This window comes from Drosophila navojoa, chromosome X (genome assembly GCF_054131105.1).
Source record: "Drosophila navojoa isolate 15081-1374.11 chromosome X, UAZ_NAV_1.0, whole genome shotgun sequence".
NCBI lineage: Eukaryota > Metazoa > Arthropoda > Insecta > Diptera > Drosophilidae > Drosophila > Drosophila navojoa.
This window is the reverse complement of record NC_142895.1, coordinates 21513882-21535332: the sequence shown is the minus strand read 5'-3', so window position 1 is coordinate 21535332 and position 21451 is coordinate 21513882. Positions and strand designations below refer to the sequence as shown.

At 38.0% G+C, this 21451-nt stretch overlaps 1 protein-coding gene across 2 annotated transcripts; it reads right to left on the bottom strand.

The window, feature by feature from the left end:
- Positions 1-4629: 4629 nt before the first annotated feature.
- LOC115564208 (uncharacterized) lies at positions 4630-19459 on the bottom strand. Of its 2 annotated transcripts, XM_089264084.1 has the most exons (4): positions 19180-19459; positions 15130-15171; positions 5719-6005; positions 4630-5625 (listed from the first exon to the last, which is right to left on the bottom strand). In XM_089264084.1, the coding sequence occupies exons 3-4, from the start codon at positions 5854-5856 to the stop codon at positions 5167-5169; spliced, it is 597 nt and encodes a 198-aa protein (XP_089120210.1). In that variant the 5' UTR covers positions 5857-6005; positions 15130-15171; positions 19180-19459; the 3' UTR covers positions 4630-5166. The 2 variants fall into 2 exon arrangements, with proteins under 2 accessions (XP_089120210.1, XP_030244108.2); XM_030388248.2 differs by lacking the exons at positions 15130-15171; positions 19180-19459 and adding an exon at positions 6948-7200.
- Positions 19460-21451: the final 1992 nt, after the last annotated feature.

Here is a 21451-nt window from a genome sequence, read left to right as displayed (position 1 = left end):
TATATATAATTAATTAGGAAATTATACATATTACATATGCATTTATTTTTGAACAATTTATTATACTGATTTTATCCTTATTCATTTATATAAAGCATTATATAAAGGCTTTATCAGCTATAACTGTAAATGTGCTCAACATTTTGTTAACTTACCTGTTGCTGGTGTCACGCATATATACCCATCTGCCTGCTTGCGGCTAGGGTATAATCATTACACGCCGCTTAGCTCCTGTCCCACACAGAGACCTGGCCAAATCGGCAACCGTAACCAAAACCGAACCCGAACGCAACCCCTGAGCCCGTGTCTTTTCTCTCTCTCTCTCTCTATCTGTCTATCCCTCACTCGCTCTCACTCGAACTCGTTGTTGTTTTGTGGGTGTGCAACTTGTGTGCCGAGGTGTGAGTTTTTAGAGGCTAGTGCTGTTTTGATTATGCGTAAAATCGCTTCACTTTATCATGATTTTTACTGCCAATTCTCACATTGAGGCCATGTCTCAGGTGTCCTACTGTACAGGCGGCAATGGATTGCAACGGTTGGTTAGCTAATTCGTTTGTTTGCTTACTTGGCCCGTTTGTTTGGCCAAATTAGCGTTGCAATTGGCATTGGCTTTGCCCGCATTACAAATAATTACAAATACTTGAATGGGCCTCGAATTGCAGCATCATTCAAGAGCTGATCAATCGGTCTGCAAAATTTCGAATTGTTTTCGATTTGCCACGCCCTCCCTCCCAAATCAGGTGGTACTGCTGAGCAAATCAATATAGGCTGTCAACAGCAGTTAAGGCGTTAAATTGCGAGTTTCATGCTCTAATCTGTAGTGGATAAAGTTTTATCCGATTTGTCACGCCCCCACATCGAAATGGTATGCATTCACACAAAAAAAAACCAATATACTCACTTCATTTTCCTGAATAGTTATAATAAATCACTTAAATAATTTCTTATACAAAAATACAATGCTTAGTTCATATATAATTTATATTAATTTAAATACATATATTTTGTAAAATATTTAAATTAATAAAAATGATAAGAATAAATAAAAAAACATTTATTTTTTCTCTTTATGGTTTCACAACTGTGAATAATATATCAATAATATTTATATATATAAATATTTCTCCAAAATTTCCATGCACATTAATCGAATCAGGTAATTAACACAAATTAAACGTTGATATTACTACATCACTATACATACATACATACAATATATACATATATATACATATGTATTTGCAGCTATTTGGGTGATTCCAATAAATTTTAAAAATCTGACTGGGAATTTTAGTGCTAGAGCGCAGAAGTTGGCTGCGGAGCGGTGCGGACAACAGTACAAAAAAAAACTGGAAAATCCATTACACCCGGATAAGCGATAAATATATATCAGCTAATGGTAAAATTGGCCCCAGTGAAATTCCCAGATTAATTGTAATTATTAAACTTGACTCAGATCCCACGCGAACTGAGATTGCATTTGGGGCTACGTGTCTTTCTGTGTGTGTGAGGAAGGCAGAGAGAACGCCAACGAGAGAGAGCGAGAGCGAAAGGGCATTGCGCGCGTGTGTGTGCGTGTGTGTGTGAGCATGCACAGCTGTATTAGTGGCAGTCGCAGCGCTGATTGGTGCGCATGTTGCGCTCAATTGCGATGCGAACGGCAGACAACGGACCAATCGCAGAGCAGACAACGCGCTCAGACAGCCGCTCTCCGTGAGCGCAGAGAGAGAGGGAGAGCGAGAGAGCCAACGTGATTAGTGGTGTGAGTGAGTGGAAGAGCGCAAAGAACCTGCTTGCGTTTCGCTCACGCTCTGCGCTCGCTCACCTGTTGCGTCGTCACTGTCGTTGCTGTCGCTTCTGCTGCGGCAGCGGCTAGCGTCGCTGTCGCTGTCGCTGGCGCTGCTAATGCGGGTGTCGCGACTCGTCGAATTCATTCATAAAACGCTGCTCTGCCAGCAGGAGCGTCGCTGCCGCCGTTGCTGACTCAATGGGCACGCGCTTGGGTAAACAGTTAGCTCTAATTAGCTTTGCGACTCACCGTGCGCGAGGGGGTTGGGCAATGGTGACGTCGATGCTGACGCTGTCGCTAGCTCTGCCGCTCTGGCGTGCTGGTAATGCCACGCGCAGCGTCCAACCGCACATCGATCCGATTACCGATTAACGCGATACAGGATGCCCACAGACCAGGCTCAGGCTCAGGCTCAGCCAGTGCGAAGCCAGCGAAGTGTGACCAGCACACAACGGTAAATCAATGACAGTCGGCGCCAATGGCGCCGGCGCTAACACAACTCAATATATGTACATATGTATGCATCTGTGTATGTATGTGTGTGTGTGTGTGTGTGTGTGTGTGTGTGTGTGTGTGTGTGTGTATGTGTGTGTGAGCACTTTTGGGGCGTTCGCACCTCTCTTTACACATTCGTGCCCAACTACGAGGCATTAGCTATTTAATGGATCACTGACTCACCTGCCAGCACAATTTTGGGGTTTCCACGCGGAGTACGCAAACGCACATAAATAACTGTTGCTCTATAAATAAACATATATATAAGATATATACTTGTTATTGTGTATGTGTGTGTGTGTGGCTGTATCTAACAGTGGAACGTGTCTGGGATCTCTGGGTGGGTCAAGGCAACTATTGTTGGATTGTCGCAAAAATCGAAATGCTGGCAGGCAAATGATAAAGCCGGCATGATCGACTAGCAGACGCCCTGTAAACTGCATAGAGTCACATATGTTCATATATGTGCATATATGTATGTATATATGTACATATGTATACAGCACTTACATATGGGACACATCACATACATAATGGAAAATTCGATTTTATTTTTGTCTATTTTATTCACATACGCCTATTTCCTATTTCAAATAGTAAATTCTTACTGAATGGAATTGGATATATTTACAATATGAAAGAAAAAACCAGAAAACCAGAAACTAACAAATGTTAATCGATACTAAGCAATTAGAACGAGTAATCGAATAAAAAAAAATGAAACAATAAAATGATTGCCACGCCCATACTGGGCGCCACGCCCTACTACCTAATTTTTAACCTAACTGCAAAATTTGATTGCTTACGCTCACAAAATGTGAAAATTACAGGGTATTTTTCGATAAGAGACATAACAATTATTTTTAGGTCATCAATAGGGGCGGTTACTGGTAACTGAACTATTCAAATTTGCAGGAGATATTAACCCTTACGGTTTGTCACGCCCCCTATGGGCGCACATACATATATCTTTTTGGTCTAGGATGCTCAGCCCGAGTATATATACCAAATTTGAGGTCCCTAGCATCAATAGTGTACAAAATATAGAAGAATTCAAAAAATCAATGTACACACATATGTATATCTTCAGGTCCGATTTGCCACGCCCCTAGTGGGCATAGACATATAAGCTTTTCATTAAACTTTATAGAATCACAGCATTAGATCACGTGCTTCAGCGTTCTAGTCTTAAAACTCGCGTAGATACAGGCTTATTCGATCTGCCACGCCCCCAATGGGCGTAGATATATTCACCATATCTCTTTGGACTTGGGTGATCGACGCGGATCTAAATTCCAAATTTCAGCTTTCTGGCTAATCAACGAATATGATCTCTGGCATATCGGAAAATGCATTTACCGATTTGCCACGCCCCCAGTTGGCGAATTCGGAATATATTCACACATTTTAAATCGGATATACGCGAGTATGTGTATGCTTCAATAGCGCGTTCATACGGACAGACGGAGGGACAGGACGGACATTGCAGAAAACCAATATACTCATTGCACTTTCGAGAATGAGTATAAATAGAAACGCAGTAACGTCGGCCAAACTAAGAATTTATATGTATATAAGTATATATATATATATATATCATTATATTATTGTTATATAGGTTCGTCGTCCAAAGTATATATATATTGTATATATATATATATATATATATATATACCTTATGGGCATTGTCAGGTTTGTAAAAAAAAAAAAAACATAAACAAGAAACAAAACTTGCGCACTCCGCACACCCGTTGCTCTGGTTCCTTCGTAAGTAGTCGCACATTAAACCAACAACAAGTACAAAAATTGAGCTACGGCCAAATACCACAAACGGAAATGCCAGCGAATTTCGTGCGATGAGGGAAAGTCTGCGACTTTTGAGCTGCTGTTAAAAAAATGCAATTATGTATTTGTATCCATATAAATCTATATAAAGTATACAATACAAAAATATTATCATATAATAGAAATATATATTGTATGATTTTCTTCATGTTTCATTAATAGAACTGGGGAAATCTAGAAATATAATTATATGTATTTTTATCAATTGCACATTGAGAGATTAATTTAACATATATTATATTATTGCATATATTATTTTTGGCTATATCTAATATTTCCCTCAATGTGCAATTGATTTGCTTTTTGCCCGTATTCAACTTTTCTTAAAACTTATGATGTATCCATAAATTGTGTATAATATATAGCTATAACATATATTATGTTACAAGGTATATGATATACATATGTATATTTATGTTCTTTGTGGTATGTGTTTTCATTCATCGAAAGCTCTTCTCCCATTTTCACCCAGGAATTTCTTCAGAGTTTTCTGTTCTGTTCATTTAAATTGCAAATAGTATTTATTGGTTCATAATACTTTTGGGGCTCACAACTCATAAGGGGGAATAGGTATAATAAATGAAAGATATGAATATATGTAAAAATAAATATAAATAATATGAATAGTAATAAAAAAAAAAAAGACGAATTTTTGATTTGCAAACTATATAAAATAATAATAAATAGGGGTATGTTAAATATATTATACTATATACTACACGCTATTAGTAAACATAGATGGCATTCAAGATCAAAAAGCTCAGTTATCGTACAATATATAACATATAACATATAATATATATATATATATGTATATGTGTATATATATGTGCTGCTTATACGCCTGATTTCTGGCTTATAGCAATTGCATTATAGATCGCTGATTCGATGTTTAGTTTAAGTTAGTTTTCATTTCTTTTCCTTCCTTCTTCTTCCTTTTTTTTGGCATTATCTTGTACAGTTCCTTTTGGACACAGTGAGGGACACTTGTTGACAGGTGGCATGTGGCATGCTAAGCACGTGGCACGTAGCTGTGCTCACTCCACCGCCTCCACTGCCTCCGCCGCCTCCACCGCCTCCTGCTGGCTCAGCATATAGCTATACTTCACCTCCAGCACATGGAGCAGCTTGACAAACTCATTGACAATGCCATACTCGGGATGTGGATGTTTCTGAAAGGGATCGAATCGAATGTGGCCAACGCCTTCGCCCGTGCAGTTGAGTAGGGCCTCGACGTTTTCAATATTGTGCTCGGCCTTCTCCACAATGTATTGAAAGTAATTGTTGCGGTCTTTGGTATCGAGACTATTGGTCACATTGACCAGGACCCAGCGTATTCTGTCTAGCGAGTGGTATATGGCCAGCACATCCTCCTCCAATGACCTGTTGCTCCGGCCGTCGTACTGGCTGTTATTCACCTCATCCTTGAGCGGATATTCCAGGGTCAAGTGGTGTAAGTGATAGCAACGCGCCAGCTCCTCCTCGGTCGCATTGAACTAAAATCGACAGCAGAGCAAACGAATTGATTGGCGATTAGCTACTGGCAACGTAATCCCTGATGGAATACATCAAATGCAACGGCTACTCACATAGGCGGTCAAGAGATCAATGGTAGAGGCCCGCGTGCCAATGACCACATCGAGCGCATGCTTCAAATTGCTCGCACTGTAGTTGGCCCTGTTCAGTGTGCAGTTGAGCTTCTTCTTATACTCCAGAAAGTTATCCATGCTCTTGTGCTCCTGCCCCGCTGATCGCAGGTGCACGTGATGGCGGTGTGGTAGTATCAGGTGGCGGCCAAGCGCGCGACGCGGCAGTGCACTGCTATAGCTGGCACACAGTATCAGTAGCAAGAGGACTCCGAAATAGCTGCCACAAGCTGCAAAGAAATAAAAATACAAAGAAAACGCTTTAGATGTGGCTTCAAATAGAACTCAAATATCCGGTTATCATATCATAAAAAATACAAAACTTTTAAAATCTTAAGCTTAAGGTCTCAAGTCATAGGAAATACTTTTCGCATACAAGAATATATTTAAAATATTTGTATAATTTATTTTCTCAATAAAAAGTTTGAAAATAGATTTTGTAATACATATTTCAATGTATATAGTTTGTAATATAAATTTAGTATTTAGATTCTTTTCTTATAAGATCGTTGTTATTTTATTTTTTAGCAGCTCAAAAATGATTAATTTTTTTTATATTTTATTTTCTATATATTTTACTTTAAAAAGTGAATATATTAAATAATATATATTAATACATGTATGTATGTTTAAAAATTGGTGTATATGAAATAGAATTTTTATTTTCTATATGTTTATAAAATGTTTTTATATTTTGCAATTTTCTCATAATTTTATATATTTAATATATCAAATATATATTTTGTATTTATGGCTGTGCTCAATGAACCGCCGTAAGATAAAAAAAAGGACTAAGAGGGGGACTTGCATATTGTATAGACAATATTGAAATAGGTATGCCCAGATATACATATGTATATATTGCACTAATTATATAATATACATATATATATATATATATATATATTTATAAATAGTATTAGCCCGTATTTACGGCGAATGTGACGTATGCACAGTACGCACATTATGCACTCACTGTCATATCAGAGGCAAGCACACAGCACGCGCACGGTCGCACAAACACACAGACACACACACTCACACACACACACACACATAGAGCGAGCTAAGTATCCGTCAGATTAGACGTTGACGGTGAATCATTGAATCATTGAGATGTGGCCACAGCAATTGGTGCAACAATTTCGCGGTGTCGCGGTACACGAACTTACAGAGGAGACTGCAGGACTGTTGGGCGCAAAGTCGTGGGCAGACAAATGCAGTTGCTGTTGCTGTTGCTGTATCTGTTGTTGTTGATGTTGCTTGTTCGATTGGCTCCTGTAGGCGTTCGCTCAAGGACTCTGGGCGAGAGGGCTGCTGTGAGCTCTGCTCAGTTTTGGCCAACATTTGATTATTGCGGCGCGTTACAAAGCCGCCACACTTGCTCAACATTGTTGTAGGCATTTGCATAGTTGTTGTTGCTTTGGGCACGAGCACTGAAATCCGCGTATGTCTTGGACAAAAAACAAAAAGAAGAAACAATCTGCAGCTGCGGCACTGTGTGACGATTGGCGAGGCGTTAGAGCGTTTACTGTTACAATTGCCGTTGAATTGAGCGATCCCAGCACAAGTTAACGCTTCAAGATCTGTTACTTATTTAATTTTTCCTACGGCTCGCAGCATATAAATAACGTGCGAACGCGCGTCGCAACGCAAAGCTCAGCAACACGAACAAGCATCTTGGGCAACAACAACAACAACAGCAGGGACCCCTCGGATGGAGCGGCGCCGGCTGCGACAAGTGATGACGACAATTTTTCGAACTTTAATTATTAGCCAATCATATGTAAGCAAAGCGACCACACACGCACACACACACACACACACCGATGCATACTAACGAGCGCAGACATGCGAAGAGCTTAAATCACGACGACGAAGTTTGCCGAGAGGCCGTTGCTCGTGTGCTCGCACACACACACACACACACAGTCACCCACATCGTGGCACAGGCGCAGTGCGCCAGAGCGAGAAGGCGCGGGTATATCTGTATGTGAAAGCTGTGCAGCTGTGTGTGTGTGCGAAAGCGAATGCGAATGTAAATGTGAGTAAGAAAGCGCGGCGCGTCGGTGCAGACTAAACGGCTAGTCAGTCGGCCACGCGCGCAACGAGTACGACACACACACACACACACACACACATGTGAGAGAGAATGCCTGGGCTGCCTGCTTAGCTTTAGCTTTGTTGACCAACTCCAAGCGACCCGCTGCTCCCCGCTCAGCCCTACGAGCTCCACCCACCACCCTCGCTCTCAGCTCTGCTAGATCTATTTATGGCACGCGACAGCTAAAGCTTGAGCGTGTAAAGTTCAATCAGAGGCAAGCCGCTGTCGACGTAGTCGCTAACAGCGTGAGTCAACAGCAAGAGAGCCGCAATATTGTTGTTGTTAATGTTGTTGTTGGCGTTCTTCTTCTGCTGCTAGCGCTTCTTCTCCTTCGTCTTCTTGTTGTTTAGTTTATTCCTTTTGCTTTGAGAGCGCTTTAATTTATGCACACAATGCATGCCCAAAAACGGAAGTAACAATACTTTTGCTGTCTCCTTCTGCTAAATGTTGTGCTGTTGTTGTTGCTTGTTGTTGTTTACTGTTGTTGTTGTTGTTGTTGTTGTTACTTGTTGCTTTGTGGCATGGCACTTAGGCCAATTCGCTGCACTTCCGCACTTCCGTTTAATACTTTATCTAACTTTTGTTGCCATGTCTCAGTGTTGTCTCTGCCAGCACACACACACACACACACACTCCCCCTCTACTCACAATTCCTTACTACAAACTGATCTGTACATTGCAGTATTTATATATAGTACTTGGTATATAGATTCATATTGAACAGTTACAAAGATTGAGACAGTTATTTAGCTGCCATAATATGAGCAATAAGTCTTTCACACACACACACAAGCATATACATACGTACATATGGATATATACACTAATCGAATTGCACAGATTTTCATTTTGGATTCAAGCACTTAATGAATGTTTGGCTGTTTTCGATTGTGAATACACTCGTTGTTAGCATTGCACATTTTGCAATTGGCTGCAAGCCGCTGCTGCCACTGCCACTGCCGCTGCCGCTGCCACTGCCGCTGCTGCTGCTGCTGCTGCTGCTGCTGCTGCTATGGCATTTCCGATCCGCGTGGCCATACGGTGCGTGCGAACTGAACACCAAACAAGAATTGGCAAATTGGCAAACGTAAATAATGAGGCATGCACAGTGGGCATAATAAACAATGTGAGAAGGCGAAGAGCCAGTTGAAGAAGAACACAATAAATTAATGAAAACAAAAAAGGCAGAGAGCGCGAATTAGAGTCTCAGAGAGTGAGTGAGTGGGTGAGCGAGCGAGAGAGAGAGAGAGAGAGAGAGAGAGGGAGTAAGAGAGTGAGGAGCATGCAGCCATAGACTAGCATTAGAGTTCGCTGACGACCTGACTCAAGTCAATTTCACTAAAATCGACTCTTCTATGAAATGCAACTTCATATTACTCATACGCACCGCCGGAGTATCAACTACTGCTCTAGCGACAGCATCAGCGAGATATGTGTACGCATGCACATGCATACATGCATGCGTTTGCATGCGAATACGTGCGCACAAAGATGTAGACAGACAGGCCTCACGATGATTATACATATACGAACTGATTATACATATACTGAACCCAACTTGCAAAACTTTATTTTATTTCTTATCTGATATACCTATACATCTATACAAATATATAGCTATATATGAAATAATCTATTCACTTGCAGCGGTGTTGCTCAGATAAGTTATATATAGATGTTATTCAACGAAAATATTAATATTATTTATACCCTGAGCCCATTGAAAATGGGAAATCAGGTTTTGTTGAAATGTATGTAACAGGCAGAAGGAGGCGTGGCAGACCCCACAAAGTATATATATTCTTGATCAGGGCGACGAGCTGAGTCGATTTGGCCCTGTCCGTCTGTCTGTCTGTCCGTCCGTCCGTCTGTCCGTATGCTTGCCGTATATAAGAGCTAGAGACTTCAACTTTTTTTTTAAATGTCCGTATATACAGCGCGCATATCGAGTTTATCACTAAAAAACGATAACTCATTCCGATATTTTTATCGATAAAAAACTTTATCGAAGATCACTTAAAAAATTATATCTCCTACATCTTTCATTTTTTTCTTATCTCTTAAGTATACCGTTTTAGTAAATTACTCATATTTTTGTTGTTGTTGGAAGGAGAGCATTATTTTTATTTCTTTCATCATGGAGAGATGTGTGTGTGTGCGTGTGTTTGTTTGTATGCGTGTTTGTGTCCGAATTTTTATTGAAGTACCAGTTGTTTGGAGGGTTCAGAGGATCTCGTAGTCGAGCAGTCTCGACTAGAGCTTTCTTACTTGTCTTATTTATGATTTCCCTATATAAAGGTGTAAATGCTATGACAAACTAGTTATTGCCCAAATCAATGTTTAGTGCGTCAATCTGTAATAATGGATGAGGTTTTCCAAATCGAAAATATTCACAATTGGGGTATTTTGTAGGGGCAGCTTTGTCTTTAGATCTTACGCAATATTCCATTATCGAAATCAAAGCAAGGATATTTATCGATAATAGGCTAATCTGAAGCAGTCCACAGATTGTCTTATTTATTACAATTGACTGTTATATTATAAATAAAATAATTTATGTAAAAATAAGTATTTATGCATTATAAACTTGTAGTATATAAGTAATATCTGATTAATATTTTTGAACATGGTCAACAATAATCGGCCCTCATTATAAAGCATTATCTCGCATAAATAGGTTATATTAGCTATATAACATATATAAAATATAGCTTAATTGATATATGTATATAATATATGTATATATATATCATATATGATAAATAGCATAAATAGCACACATGGTATATACATATAGCTAATATAGCTTATATAGGCAGAGTTGAAATTGAAAACGATCCTAGGCTTAACATTTTTATTGCAGAAGATATAGTCAGAGTTCGATTTGATCCAAGTTCAGGGACACTTTATGATATGCATAAATCTACAGCAAGTCTCGTATGTCCCTTCCTCCAGTAAGTGAATTAGACTATAGAAAGGGGATACTCGATAAAAATGCTACTCAAATTCCTGAATGCATTTAGCGAGCTCTGTCATTGAACCAAGAACTATTTAAGCATCAATTGACTGCTTCTGGTTCTGAACCCATTTACTCGATTGTCGTGCCAACTAGTTCTAGTCTTTTGTCAGACTGACACAACATATTCTTCCATAATCCAGTTGAAATTATGGACTCATTGACTCGTTTAGTTCGGTTGACTCAAAATGTGAATGGAAAATACAAAATTTCGGGTGTTTTCAGAACTTTCCTCTTTTTATTTTGCGGATATGACGTGCTCGTCTATTATGCCATTTAACTGTATTTGCCGATACCTGTACACCTGCGACCGTGCTCCACCTGTCCCGCTCGCCTAGCCAATGGCATCCATGAGAGTGCAGAAAATGTGGATGCTAATTTTCGCACTTTTGTAGTGAATACGCGGCATCTTTTTCAGTCTGTCTCGCTCTATAGTTGTATCCCATGTACATAATTTATTTAGAAGTACTATGAATCAAGAGATCGCCAGATGACGCCCCAAGATTATTAGGATTGTTGATTTTCTATGCAAACAATATTTACATCCACATCCGCATCCGCATCCGCAACCGCATCCGCAACCGCATCCGTATCCGTAGAGAGAATCGAATGGAATGAATAGTAAGGGCAGTGCACACTCATTACTGAATTGAACTGCAGTGGTGATATCTATTGACGTTCTCATAAATCTGAATGAATTGTGAGTTGTATGAATCATCTCGATTGCTCATAATTATCGCGATTATGTCTCGAAACCGATTGGAAACGCATTTTATGAACTTATTTATTGAGCACTTGCACTTGCGCCTGCAATAGATGATCCCGATGATGCAATTTTCGATTCCATCTGGTTCGAGTTCAAGTGCAACATTTGCACAGTGACTGATGCTCGATCGCATATATACATCGATATACATACGTGTACACATGTACATATATCGATATCTTCCCTATCAGTTATTCTGTTTGTTTATCAAGTCATTATTGGTAGAGCGCACTTCAGGCTGATGTTTAAGGAGATTATGCCAAGTCGACAAGAGTGGAAATCGATTGGCTTCCTGCTTGGCTAGCTCTCTATGTGCAACACAGTTGTCGCAATCAGACAGATTCCATTCATACATATATGTATATATCTTCCGCTTTGGCATATTGGCTTTACCTTATAGCACCTGTACCTAGTCAATGGGTAGCCTTGGCCTTGAGCAGATGTTGATTAAAGCACAAGCAAGCTTCTAAAACTCTAAAATGCTTTGTCGATTTTCACTCTCAAATTTAAAGCCACAGACAGAAGAGCTTCAACATTATCTAAGTGGACTTCAAGAAACGATAACAATCCATAGTTATGAAAAGCCAACTCTATATTTTGTATAGTCTAATATATATTTGGTATAGTCTAATATATAGTAAATGTATTTTATGTTTTTATTATTTTCTATTATTATTATTTTATTTATATATCCTAAGTAGTTATTTGATAAACTATTTTATTTAAGTGTGGGACATAATGTTTTTATTATTAATATTATTATTATTATTTAAATTTAAATGTGCTTAAATTAAAAATTTTTACATATATTTTTTACATTAGTTTTATTTATTTTAATTGAATCCAACTATTTTTTTTTTTTAAGTTATTTTAAAATTTTCTTTAATATATTCTTTTTTTTTTAGATTTCGTTAATGTTTTTATTATAATAATTATTATTATTATTTAAATTTAAATGTGCTTAAATTAAAAGTTTTTACATATATTTTTTACATTAGTTTTATTTATTTTAATTGAATCCAACTACTTTTTTTTTTTTAAGTTATTTTAAAATTTTCTTTAATATATTCTTTTTTTTAGATATCATTAATTGTTGTTCTTCCTTTTTCTTACTGTGAAAATGTTTTTGTTTCATAAAGCCAGTTTTAATTAGTAATTACTTTAGTTTTAATTAATTCATTTATATTAATTATTAAAATTATTATTTGGTATTTTAAAGAATAATTGGTTTGTTTCTTTCAATGTTTCCTTTATATGCATTCTATTCTATTCAAACTATTGATAATTACCGCTAGTAAAGCAACAAAATTTCAAATGAAGCGCCGGCGATTGCTGTAAAAGTCAATCTCGTCTGAATTATAGATTATACTGAGCGTGAGCCGCCTATATAACAAGTAAATCATAGTTTTGAAGAGTATGCACGACTTGAGAATACCCAGAATCTTTATAATATCCCAACTGCAAAGCCTTGAAGAATATGCTCTGAATCCTTAGAGTAAGCCTGTAATGCAAAGTCTTGAAGAGTGTGCACGACTGGAGAATACCCTATTTGGATACCCAGATCAAATCAGTTGCTTCACTTGGATTTCTAGTAGCTTGAAAACTGATGAATAAATATTGAAGTTTTTCTCGCTAGTCATGGCCCACCCGCATCATATAAATTCCTGCTCAAATACATTTACGTCATACGTACGGCTCGCTATGCAAACTTTACGCGATGAACCGATTGTGTGTTTCTTATTTGTCGACCCCGAGGGTAACTGAACGATGATGTTCCATTGGCGATTCTTGAGAGGGAGGGGAGGAGGGGGTGCTCAGCTGAGGAGCGACGTGTCGCTGGGCCGGAGATAAGGAAAGCGTTTACTAAACGCTTCGTTGGCTCTTAGCACGGCTCGAAAACTAAACAGCTGACGGATGCTCACACAGTTGCCCAAATCATACCACGAAAATAAATATAAGAAAATAACGCCAACTGAATTCGCCGGCAGATGGAAATACCCCAAAGCGTTTCAAGCTCGTCCAACGCGACGAACTGACCACAGACAACCCCAGCGCGGCAAACGCTGCTGACGGGCAGCTGACAGCTGTCGGTCGACAGGTGAGCAGCAGGTGACTTACCGACCGAGCGCAAAGCTCAATATTTGCTTAGGTATTTAGTTGTTATACTCTCGACTTGTTGTACAATGACAAGCAATACGGATAGATGCTAGATGATGGCATTAGCCGGAATCAGAAAAGTTGCTCAGCTATTAAACTTAAGCTTGAGCTCAAACTTCGATGTAAACGTAACCTCAAACGCAAAACTTAACGTGAGCTTCAACTTAAACTTAGGATTAAGCATAAATTCAAATTTGAACTGAAACTGAAACTTAATCTTCAGATTTCAGCTTGAGCTCAAACTCAAACTTGAATGAAAAGCATAAACTTCAACTTAAGCTTACATTTAAGTTAAATATCTAGATCTCAAGCTTCAATCTTTTCCAGTTTCTTTCAGTCTTCCCACTCAGCTCACCCTTCTCTCCCTTTCCGCATTTCTGCTAGTTCGATTTTCTCTCTGAGTTTAGCGTGACAAATCGGAGCCGAAGATAAGGCAATTATATAATGATGTGATCTACATCTACTAATATGTATATATATATATTAATATATATATATTTATATCGGCTCTATGAAAGCGCACTTGCTAAAGCCAACAACTAGTGAATCAGACATCATGAATCATAGTGCAGCGGCGGCATTTAGATCAAGGCAAGTTCCAATTCAATGGGTATATCACGGCTGTGCCTATCCTTGATATGAGCCAAGCCGAGGAAGTTATTTGATTTTATGAACAACATGCTAATGGCGCACATAATGGGCATTACGAGGGCTATTCTATAGCGTAGGCAGTGCTCCGGACTGAATCGGCCGACAGACTCATCATATATATGTATATACATATTTGATGTATATATGTATATATATATACTTTCATCCACACAACCAACTGACACACTCAACTGTTTGCCAATGGCATTAGGAACGGGATCTTGGGAAGTACATGCTCTGCCGTCTATGACGTTGCCAAAATCCGCCCGCGTCGAGCATAGTCGAGCCCATCTTTGGCTGTATGAAGACAGCTTTTATTTTTGGAACTATACCGAGATCTGTCGGCCAGCCATGGGGAATCCGAGCTGTTTACATATAAAGCTGAAAACGAGTCAGACAGAGACAGAGCGGCAGATACAGCGAGAGAGAGAGCGAGAGAGAGAGGGAGAGCAAAAGAGAGAGGAAAGAGTATTTAACGCCAATTGTTTGTAGTTTTTGAATTTGACTTTTTTCCATTTCATATTTGAATTTTGTTCGATTTTTCTTTTTTTTGTGTTTAGTCATGACGCATTATTATTATTCACGTATGTAATACAAACTTATTATGGCATATTACGTATACGCCATGTTGTACAGGAAAACAAATGCAAGTCAACTTACCCTCAGAGCAGACAGTCTAAATATTTTAGTCGTCGTTCAATTCTGAAAATGAGAAGCAAACAGTTAAATATTGAATTAGTCAATTAGCCAAAGACATTAGCATTTAATACAACTGTTAACTCAGTTAGTTCAGCTATAATTGTGACGTCAGATTCATTCATAGTTTGCCACACGGCAAATATTCCGCTTGCTGTTGGGCTGTTTACAAAATTTGTAATAATCAATAGAAATCCCAGCTAAATACCTTGTCGCACATCAGATACCCTAGAAATACTCGTGATTTGTGAAATGCTTAATGACAGCGAGTGACTAGGAATTACCCCAAATGGGCTGGTATCTGGAAGCACTTTACTGTAAATTGAGTTCGATTTAATGGAAAAATATTTTTTATAGACTCTAGTACTTCAGACTTTCCATTTGTGTTTTACCTCAGCGCAATCCGGGTGACATAGTCGACGTCGATAGTTCGTAAAACGGGCAAATGGATTATTTATAAGTAGCTCCCATAAACTGTCTTACAAAGTGTATTTTATTGATTTTAATGTAGAATGCAATTCTAGAGTGCGAACAAAATTTACATATTTGATATACTAAACATTATTATGAAAACTAAATGTTATTGATAGCTTCCAATAGGGTTATGGCTTCTGTAAAATATACACTTAGAGATCCACAGGCTCGATCCTATCTTTACTTCCTCTTGATAGCGGAATACGCATATCAAAATTGATTACTATCATTCACAAAAACAAAAAAAAAAGAATATCAAATATGAATATATAAGTGTAATTAAAACACTACAAATTTATGTATAGATTATATATACATCATATATACCTATACATTCATATAATTATAAACATAATCACTTAACTGCAGATCATAAAGCAGGCTAAATATGTTTATCAAAAGATGCACAGCTTTTATTTGCTCTGCATCATGTGTCATACGTCTTTCGGTGCATGCATTTCAGTTACCTTGAAATAGGTACTCAAAGCAGCTGAACTTGCACTGATTCAATATATACATGTATTAAAATACATACAGTAAACTGTACTATATACTAACAGCAAAGCCACTGTCTAATGATAAGCGTATTTTAAATATATTAAAGGGAAAGTTTACTATTTTGTAAAATTCCCTACATAATTTATCTCATACTCAATATATACGAGTTTTGTTTATAATTAACTCATTCATTGATTTATCTCATTTATATTTCCCAGTTAATGCTGTTTGTAGCCGTACAAAATTTATTGCATGCTTTTAGGCAGCGGCAAATGTCATTCGAAGAGCTTTTGGTGCGTGTCTTGGCTAAAGTTGTATATTCATTTTTCTTTCGCTTGAACTAACTAATGGCTCTGGCCTCATATGCATACAAACTATTCAAAATAAAGGTAAACTAAATTTAATTATTAGATTAAGTGTATTTCAGCTTATTAATTAAATCCAATCGACTTAATAGTTGGTCAACTTATTCAAAGTGAAACCCTTGTGACATCATTTTAGATTTACTTAAATTGTTTAAGCTTTATATAATAAATTATTATCTCTCCCTAGACGATGTTCGTAAAGATACTGAACAGAAAACAGAAACAAAAAGAAATCTAGAGCTTTTATGTAAATGTCATTTGTGAGTTTTGATAAGAGCTCACACACAGTCAGTATAATTTGAGAAAGCTCAACAACAACAAAATATGATAACTTACTGTAAAATTAAAACTAGAATCTGTTCTTAGTTTTCCAATTTAGTTCGATTTGGTCGTAATTGCCCTACCTGCAGCAATATTATAGACGTGAAATAGAGAGCTCGGCTAAATCGCAAATAGGTTTGTGTCTTAGCTAAACGCTCCTCATTTTCTGGTTGTATCCTCTAATGCCCACTGTATGAGAGATCGAGAGCGAGAAACAGAGCGAGAAAGAGAGAGAGAGAGAGAGAGAGAGAGAGAGGAAGAGAGAGGCAAATATAACTATCATTGAGCGTAGCTTCAAATGCTGCTGAGTATGAGCTCACTTGGACAGAGTCGATATTCAGGAAGAGAACTTTGTGAAGCAAATGAATGTATTTAACACCCACATATATGTATGTATGTTATATATATATGATGAAACAATCCTGTTTGATTGATTCGTTCAGCATATTGAATGAAATGAATGAAATTCAATTCCCAAAACAATATTGAAATAACTATCAAGTGTATTTTTCGGAAGAAATCTATATAAATATTATTGTATTGTCACGTTCATCTTTCGATCACGCTAAGCTCATTGAGAAGGGAAATTTTTGTTGCTGGCATGTACAAATAAAAGTCGTGGCATAAAGTCAATATATAATATATGTATGTATATCTGTCCTAAATTTAAAACGACATGCGAATACTACACATACATATGTATGTATGTATATTGCTTCTGCTTCTATAAATAGTTCACGCTCAAGTTGCTATGATTTGTACATCACGATTTTAAATAATTATTAAATTTAACTATAGACTTATCAAAGAGAATAATGGGGGAAATATCGATGCTACGCATGGTTCAGGCAATTTCAAGTCATTGATTTACGCTATGGGATGTGAATGAGTATTCCGCAGTCGGTAACGCCCGACTGCAACGTTGCTACTTGTTTTTTCTTATACCCTGAACCCCTTGAAAATGTGAAATCTGGGTGTTATGGTTTTGTTAAAAGTATGTAACAGGCAGAAGGAGGCGTGGCAGACCCCACAAAGTATATATATTCTTGATCAGGGCGACAAGCTGAGTCGATTTGGGCCGTCCATCTGTCCGTCCGTCCGTATGTATGAACGCGTCGATCTTAGAAGATATAAAACCTAGATAAATTGTTTTTAGAATATCAAATTGGAATATCAATCAATTGTATATTCACGGTAACTCCTAGTCGAGCAGTCTCGACTAGAGTCTTCTTACTTGTTTTGTAATAACTTTTATTTAATGGGACGCGGTTTTCAGCTGCTGGCGCTGATGAATTTATTGATGACTTTTAACAAATTGTGCGTAGATTATGAATAATTGTATGTATGTATGTACATATATGCAAATTATGTACATATATCTGCACATTCATTTATAAATACATACATACATATGTAGATACACATATCCATTCGTCTACTAATGCAAACACTTTGAATATTTGTTTATATTATTCATACAACTATTTCCACAATTCTGTTTATTTCACGATAATCGTCTACCTGTTACGTGGCCAATTCCATTAGAGCCATAATTGTTGCACTCTAGTCTACTCTAATGCCTGTTTCAAATAAGCTAGCACAGCAACGTCTCATTCAGAGACAGAGATACTAACGCGCTGCCATATACATAGATATTTCGATTCTGTTTGTGATAGTGCTTGATGTGTTTTTGTCACGCAGCTCATTTATTTAGGGTCTATCGCATTTGTTGTTTTTGTTTGTTCGTGTGTTTTATTTCGCAATGAGAGAAAATGCTCGAATGTCAAAAAAAAGCTTCTGTGAATCACAATGAATTCTCTTGTAGATTTTGAACAACGCACAGAGACTTTGGGATACGCTTTCTAAAGTTGAACAGGTTTGCAGGGGTGTGATGAGAGAGAGATATATATTAATGTTACATACATATATGCATATATCAGCAACAGTTGTCGATTTGTTCTGTGAACGTCGCATCTAATCTCTGAGTAGATAAAATTGCCCCTCAGCTATATTATATTTGCTTAAGATACATAAATCTGTTGCCAGGCAGAGCTTACTCTAGGTAAATGCGGCACACATAGAGTGCTCTTTATAAGACATTGTCCATTACAATAAGCGCGTCTCTAACTGCATTTACCAAGTCTTCCAGTGAGCCCAGAGCCCGCGTGAATGACAGTAGAGTAGATCACATAGAGTATTACCAACATTCATCAGTCATTCTTTTGACTGCTCTACTCAATCGACTTTGGGCCCAACATGTGCTTGTTCAGCTTTCGCTCAGAGAGAGAGAATGCTGGCGACGTGGGCCTGGGCAAAGGCGCGGGCGGAGCGGTTTTATATGCCGGCAAGAACTCACCTTATGCTGGCAGCTGTGTTAAATACAACAAAATAGATCAAGAGATCACATGCGCACAATACACCAGATAAGAAAATATGTATGTAGATAGAGCAAATTACGTCGGGTGTATTTAGGTGTATTTATATTTCTCTTTAGCTATGGCAAGTGCACTGCCTAAAATCGATTAGATTCTTTTTTGGAATGAAGAAACACTGCAAGGAATTCAACACCACAAAAAAATAAGCGCGAGTCTTGGATGCGAGCAACCGTCAGTGTGAAGCGATTGAACCGAACTGAAACGAACTGAAGGGTCAGACCGCGACCAAACACGAAACAACAACAATAACGACAACAACAACAACAACAACAGCAACAAGAGCCAATCAACTACAGGCGGAATGCAACGCATATCTCTACCGGGAATCAACAGTACAATTGAAGCAAACCATAAAATATAAAAAATATATATGTATGTATATATACATATATATTGAAAAAAAAAAAAAAAAAAAACGAAATGCACATAGGCTCTTAAATTTCTTAGAATCGGGCAACGGTTCGATTCCGATTAACAATTATAAACAAACAAATAGTTGCCCATTAATAATATCAGCCGTATGCGTGTGCGTGTTTGTGTCCATGCTAAAAGCTTGCGGTCCGTGTCTCGACTAACCTAAGCTCTACTGACTGTAGAGCTTAACCCCAGCCAACCTTCTTATCGACTGCATTGATTTCATACAGATTCGTCTTTCCCTCGCTATACTCCTTAGTATTTTATGAATGCATCAATGTCATGTCTCGATTTGGTTGTGGATGACTTCACTCAGTATCGGTTTCATTCCAGCAATTCTATGTTAAAGCCCAACATCGAGCAAGTCTAGAGCATTGGAATTTATTTTGAAAATATCTATGGAATTGTTGCTCGCTCTGTTTTTCGGCCAGCGTCGAATTTGTTTCAAATTTCACGTTTCGTTTAGGGTAGCTTCTCGTAATGCATGATTCAATTTGTGTACTTTACAGATCTTGCACTTCTATCTAATACAGTGTTAGGTATCGATGAACTACAATCATATGTGTGTGTGTGTGTGTTGGAACTTGACGCAATTGCAAGCAACAGTTTGTAGCATCTGCCGCTGCTCATTGAACTAGCCGTTCGCCTTTCTGTTTTTGCCCGCTGGTGTATTGATGCAACATGCGCCCTGCGCCCACTGGAGCTACAAGCAACCGATTTGCATGCCGACATCGCATATCAAGGCAGCTGCAGTAAGCGCGCTTCGTATTGAATCAGCATAGATAATTCAATTTGTCTCTGTATCTCTCTCTCTCTCTCCCTCTCTTTCTCTCTCTCTCTGTCTTTGCCCTCCCAGCTATCAGCTGCTAAATGCTACCCGCAATCAAATCAAATCAAATCAAATGCCGCTGCTCCCTCTGCCCCTTTCCAGACTGTCGATTGCCGAATTTGCGTGCGCTTATGTCGAATCGAGTTTGATTTATGACCTTTTGTTGGCCGCTGCAACAGATGCTCGCCGTTTCATCCAGTTGATGGGACTTTCCGTTCGCTGCCTGAAAGCGCCTCGTTCAATTATTCATAAGTCAGGCTCGTCAATTCGGTTGGAGCAAGGACTTTGGCTTATTGGAATACCACAAGCTAGTAACTCATATGCAGCGCTTCGATAAGATACAACACATTTAGGTCTTGTGGGACTTAAAGCAGCTATTAATAAATATATGTAGAGAATTGGCAGAAGAAATCTTGGATATCCCTTGAAGAAGAATAAACGCATAAGTTCATAAATAATCAAATAGATTAATAAATAAATAAGTAAAGTAATATGAGATCCCTTGAGTTATTCGAAGAACTGATACTCCTATAGTTCTTAGTTAGTTCACTCGATCATATGCACATATATATCTGGATTCTCTAGCTCTAACAGAAATCGTATTATGTTTCAAAAAAAAAAGATCGATTATAATCTATGAATTATCGAAAATATAGTCAACTTGTACTACGTATGGTATACGCGTATAGCTATAAAAAATTTCTCTAGCATTTGTAGTTTATGAGATCGGAAGGACAGACGGATGAACAGATAAACGGACAGACGGCTGAATGAACGGACGAGCGGACGAACGGATGGATAGGGCTAAATCAACTCATCTCGTCATCCTCTTATATTACTGTATGCGGTCTGTCCCATTACAAACGTTTCACAAAGCCATTACATATACCCAGAATTACCCATTTACAATGGACTTAAAATATATACAAAAAATTAATCAAATAAAAATC